Genomic DNA, 6,223 nt, shown 5'->3' on the forward strand with positions numbered 1-6,223 from the left:
GAGAGAGAGAGAGAGAGAGAGAGAGAGAGAGAGAGAGAGAGAGAGAGAAAGAAAGAAATTGGCCACTATATAAATATATTAGTTAATTACTATAGCCTAAATAATACACATTTCGACTGTAGCTTGGTCCGAAAAAGTAACCCAGTATCATAATTTCAGATCCATGTGTTTAAGTGTAAAAACGTTCAGGTGTTTAACGTGAGATCAGAGCGTGTGTCCCAGGGGAAACCCGTTGATATGTGATTTAAATGAATGGAATAGATATATGTGCGGAAGGTGAATGCTACACTGCTGATAAATAAATAAAGTGGACCTCTCTTGGAGGAAAAAAAAAAGACAACACCCCCCTCGGGTACTTCAGCTTCTTCCAGCCCATCTCTCCGCATGAGACAGCAGCTGCACCAGGCTCAAAAGCGCTCTTATTAATTGTCTTTTGTCATGCGTAATTGCTGTATTTTCAATGGTGGCCGATGCAGGACGACTTTGGAGTGCTCTCGTTTTTCTGTGCATTGGTTGCTATAGTCCCTTTACTGCAGAATTTATGCTCCACAGTCTCAGCCCGGCATTATTTCAAATATCTGTGTAACCTCCGTGTGATCGGAAAAGTTCGTCATTGTGACAGTTATAGAAGAGATAGCCGTTCGACCTGGGAAAAGGAGCTTCAGCCCATCATTATATAGACCTTACAGTTTGAGGTCACGTCCTGTGGGGCTGAAAAGGGGGAGAGTCTTTGTCGAAACTGTGGTTTATTCTATTGTTAATAGCTTTAAATGCTGCACTGGTCTTTCACACCTGCAAGGGAACTCTAATTCGATTAATAGGAACTTCAATATATATTCATTAGATGGCTTTCCCCCAATAATATATGATCACCAGCGGGATGTGAATGGGGACCATTTATTCCTACTCTGAATGGGCCTGCGTGGGACCAAAACTTCACCTGCTTCCCCTCTCAATTAGGAATGTATCCCAAACTCTGACAGAAACGAGTTAAATTAGGCGTCAGCTAATTTCCAGTGGCCCCTCCTACGTAATCCCTCCTCAGAGCCTTTCCATTTGAGCGTGCCCCCTTTAATTCACCATAAGTTGAAAGGTTCAAATAGTGCCTAATGAAACAGTGACTAAATCGTTCTCTGTCGCTCGGAGGAACCCTGTAGCTGTCTCTCAAAGCTCTCTCAGCACACAGCCGTCGGGGGTCCTGGGCTAAATGCGAGTCCCAAGGCAGGACAATCTAACCTGTCAAAGCCTTTGCCCACTTCTATATATACTTGTTCTGTGGTCTCAAGCAATAGCAGCATAATCAACCAACGTGGGACCGAAAACGCAATTAAACTCGCTTTGGACAACCAAAATCTTTTCAAAAGCGAACATTAATGGACTATTGGCTGCTCCCCGGGGGCGTTATCGGGTACCCTTTTGTGGTCACATCTAAGGAGAAATTACACTTTCATAAAGCTCACTTCATCCATTTTGAATTAGATAGCTAGATCTTGTAAATTGAGCTCTGCTTCATAATGTTCTTAAATAAAATACGCACAGTGGACATTGAGGTGTAACAGAATAAGACCACTGGTTAGGAATGACAGCTTAATAATGATAGCTGTCGTGACAGAAACACCTTAATTCGGTGAAATGCTAAAAGATAACTGAACTCACGGTTTAATGAGCCAGAGGCTAGGAAAGTACAAAATCTTTGTAATACAATAAAACAACTTTATCTTTTTTAAGGTGGAATTTTAATTTTTTGAAAAAAACATTTAATTGTGTTTAAATTAAATTATATAAGGGGGGCTTTTTTCTTCATAAAATTACAACGAATGTACGTTTGAAACCTTGTAATATTTCACTTATAATTATATTTATATTTACATATTTTTAATGGAAAAGTGAAAAAAATCATCCCTGCGAGCAGTTTTTAAATCAACTCGACTCTCAAAGACGCAAAAATCAGTTTTTCCACTTTGTATTCATTATCAGTGTTAGAAATATTGGAGATTCGGGTGAGCATGTGCATAATCAATCATAGTAAGTCAATAATGACAAATTATTAGGTCAGCTCGTCATGTTTATTTCAATAAATACAGATATACAAAGTTTACAAATTGTTACATACAGGTTTCGGGTTTACACGTCAGACCTTTACTATTTCTTGGGGTTTTCTGTGCTACACGTCACTGACTGTAAACGTATTTCCGGCAAAAACTGAAATCATTTACTGGGGATAATTAACAAGGTAGTGTAGGTGAGAACCTAGGGGGTCCACATAACATCAGTCACATAGTTGGCCGTGTTCCCAAATATTTCACAAACACCTATCCACACTGGTTTTTAAACATTAAACATTTGTTTTGAACATTATAAAGAACATGGAGCGAAGAACAATGAATATTTTCAGAACTTCTTCTCAGGCTTCATGCAGCAGATATTTGGCTCAGGGGCTGGGTGATGCCGTGATCCATAAATGCAGCAGGGCAGAGGATGCGCCAGCAGTGGAACTTGTTGAGCCGAGTTGCTCTCAGATGGGTGACACCTCTTTCTCTTCAGAGGCTGAGGCCGGAGATAGAGACTCCTCGTCTTCTGACCTTGAATAGTCTGTGTGGCCGGTTGTGCACTTGCAACCACTGTGCGCGCTCCTTTGGGTGGCTTTACCCTCCTTCTTGTGCTTCACTCTGCGGTTCTGAAACCAGATTTTCACCTGTTTCTCTGACAGGTTTAAATATGTAGCGATTTCGATTCTCCTGAGTCTAGAAAGATACATGTTCGTGGAAAACTCCCTTTCAAGTTCCAGGAGTTGCGTACTTGTAAAAGCCGTGCGCATCCTCTTGCCATTCTGTATGTGGTTACTCTCGGAGGCACCTGTTAGAGGAAACAAACATTTTTGAGTCATGTTTAAGTTCTGTACTTCGTCTGTGAATGCGCGCTCAATCGAAGACAGGTGAAATATCGCGCGTAAATCGTCGTGCGTAAAAACAAAGTGCATACCATTGATCTTACTGCTACAAAGTACAACACGAGTTCTAATAAGTACACAAATATGTGCCGGACAGTAGCTCTAGTCATGAGCCGAGACAGTAGAAAACACGTGCTTACCAATAGAGAGACAATGGTATCTCCTGGGATCTGTGACGCTGAAGGTGGGCGTGCAGACAGGTGTATGTCCAGGGTGAGCGAGTGCAGGAGACTGCTGATGTGCTATTCTCTGACAATACTGTGGCTCTGCTCCTGGAAACTGACTCTTCAGCATGGGAATGCCGCTGCGGGAAGAGTGGATGTGGGATGTGACGCACAGTGGACAAACACAGAAAGTCCCATTTTTCCTGGAGGGGCACACGGGAGCGGTGACAGTCATTACGCTCGGAGAGTGCATGCTGATTGGAATAAGGAAGTCTTGTCCTGGATGCTCAGTTGGTCCAGGTCGCACCGTATCCTTGATTATTAAAGAATCAACATAAAATGACCTCGACATGGTTGCGTCGCTGATAAGTGATCACTCGGTGAGCAGGATGATTGCTGCTTCTCATCTGAGCCCCTCGGGATTTCCAAAGGTGCTTATGTTTGATGGTCCAACAAAAGAGAGCCCGAGGAGGGTTGGCCCTGCAGCGTCACCCACGTGCGCACCCGGCTCTTGGGGTTTATACTGTCAGTGACCTAGACCACGTGATGTCTCATATAGGCCTCCAATCACATCTTCAAGATTTGCTTTTTTATGCCGAATTTACAAAAGTCTTGACTGGTAACATAACATACTCAGGGATTTTTTTCTATTTATTTATTATTTTGAGAACTGTGCAGAAAGTTCTACAAAGACATTTTTCAGCACATTCACACTGACTGAAGTATTACTTTGTAATACATTTGAAACAAAACCTAATATATATATATCTATATATATAGATATATCTATATATAGATATATCTATATATAGATATATCTATATCTATATCTATATATAGAGAGAGAGATAGATGATAGATAGATAGATGATAGATAGATAGATATTGCGAACATTTAAAACGTGCCGGTGAGATTTGAAAATTCAAACTTGTTACTACTGAAAAGCTGTTTGGAAACACCTGCAACTATATAAATAGATTGTTTAGTATCCATAACACTTCAAATTTCTGACAAAACGTGCTTTACATACGCGATTCACTCTTCTTTTCTTTTTCTTTTTTTTTTTTTCCAAATTTGACCTGCAGTCAGTTATTGGTTTATTCACATTCTTTTAAATTACTGATAAGTCTGACATAGGAATGAACGATATATGTCCAAGGCTAAGGATTGATAGTTCGCAAATGAGATATAAGGAATTGTCCACGCGACCATGAGCAATAATTGCTTTGCAGACTAATCGTGCATTGAATCCGGTTGGTCCAGGTTTCACTTCTAGCAATTAAAGAATTATGAACTCATGGCGAGTCTGGACTGGGGTTATTTGACGGCGATTAGGATTCAATTAGAAAGTGTTTATAATGGCCAGTCTGTGCGGGGGTAAACAGGCAGCTATTTCAGAAATGCGTTAATCCCTCATCTTGTGACAATAATTAGCGAGTTTGATCCCCAGGCGGGTCACCGGTAGGTTTAGCTTCTGCTTTCATCTGCCAAGTAACGCCTCGAACCTTCATATGTGAGCCGTCAGCGGGGTTAAGGTGCAGACGGTACAGGTACAACACCGCAGATATTAAGTTGTCCGCTGTCTGTAGCAAAACAAATAAGGCCAAAAAGAAAAAAAAAATAGAAATAGCCTCATGTGGATTCCAACTTTTAAAACGTTATTTGTCACCATTTTTTTCTTGAAAAACCTGCTGTATGAAACTCATCATCGCAGAGCAAACACACATGTTTACAACAAACAAGGCAACTGAAGCACTTAGTCAGCTGTGACTTTCGATGCACTCTTTGAGAGAATTACAAAATCTTTAAAATCCAACCATAATAAAGATAAAAACAGACATGTCAGTCACACAGACAGTAATTGCTCTAATAAAGCGAATTCAGCGTTTGACAAGGAAGACGCGCAGTTGTTATGGTACAGATAACAGTCCTGAACCAGAGAGAGGACGGGAGAGAGAAAGTAAACCAAGCGGAATGATGCGTGGCGCGCGCCCTCGCCTCACCATGCGAGGTCTAATATTATTTTTCCATAATTTTGCACGATAAAATTTCATTGTCTATTAAGTAATCCTACAAATGAGATCCTTTATGAGGCTATAATGAGTCCTAATTGCCAGGACTAGTGGAGCCACGTGGAAGGATTTAGGAAGCATTAAGCCGTCGGGTACTGAGCACAGGCTGTTACCTAGCCATTACTTTCATAATTCAAGGAGAAAATTAGTCCATTTAAGGGAAAAATCCTTTGATTCCCTTTATTCTGCTCGGGGTGACAGGGCTGCAGTGCATTTTTTTTGTCCGCTTCGGTTAAGAAGTCGGTGCAGTAAATGGGGCCGGTGCAATATTATTGGGTGTTTAAATGTTAGATTAAAAATGAGAAATGTGTCCAACTCCCGAGGCCCCACCTCCCACTTTGCCTCTTCTTTCTCCCTAACGTTTTGCGCCTTTAGTGCAGCAGTACCCTCCACTATTCAACCCCTTTTCAAATCATGCTGATGGGCAATTAATCAACGGCCCATTCAATGACTTGAAAATTAAAATTAAAAGAGGGGGATTTTTTTTTAAGTTAAATCCCTTCTGAGATAGGTGCAAGTTTGTTTTTTCTTTTCAGTCCCGCACAAAATTTCTAGTATCAAGTTCATCAAATAGGTGGGTGTGTATGTGTGCATATCCAGCTCCTCCCAGTAGTAAAAACACACAAACTTATTAAAGTGCGCAGCTAAAGTCCCCCCCATTCACCTCGCATCCCATGCCATATTATACCGTGAAGAAGTCCATTAATGTTTTGTTCAACAAGCGTCATTAACTTGTTTCAACGCCTTTTTACAAACCTTGCATTGTTGTGCAGGGCCAGTCTGCGGCCCATCTTGGCCAATACAGTCGATGATTTGCCCCTTTATTAGTTTCCAGGCAACAGATCCTGAATACCAAAACTCAAAGGAAACACTCTGGTTCTCCATATAGATCTCAGTGGCGATGGGGGGAAATGAACAATGATCCCGTGGACAACATAATGCCATCCAATGACTTTTCATTAACAATTATCTGGTTGATGTGAATAGCAGCTGCAGTGGCTACTCTCCATCTCAGAGCAGGGGAGAGAAAGAGGCT

General features: G+C 41.2%; 1 protein-coding gene across 1 annotated transcript; it reads right to left on the reverse strand.

Annotated features, from left to right (window-relative positions):
• Positions 1-2,056: 2,056 nt before the first annotated feature.
• On the reverse strand, positions 2,057-3,588 carry gsx2 (GS homeobox 2). Its single transcript, XM_005923312.2, has 2 exons — positions 3,091-3,588; positions 2,057-2,856 (listed from the first exon to the last, which is right to left on the reverse strand). Exons 1-2 carry the CDS (start codon positions 3,464-3,466, stop codon positions 2,516-2,518), a joined length of 717 nt encoding a protein of 238 aa, XP_005923374.1. The 5' UTR covers positions 3,467-3,588; the 3' UTR covers positions 2,057-2,515.
• Between the last annotated feature and the right edge of the window lie 2,635 nt (positions 3,589-6,223).

Source organism: Haplochromis burtoni, unplaced genomic scaffold (genome assembly GCF_018398535.1).
Source record: "Haplochromis burtoni strain Fernald_Lab_line unplaced genomic scaffold, NCSU_Asbu1 Contig_65, whole genome shotgun sequence".
In the NCBI taxonomy this organism is placed as follows: Eukaryota; Metazoa; Chordata; class Actinopteri; order Cichliformes; family Cichlidae; genus Haplochromis; species Haplochromis burtoni.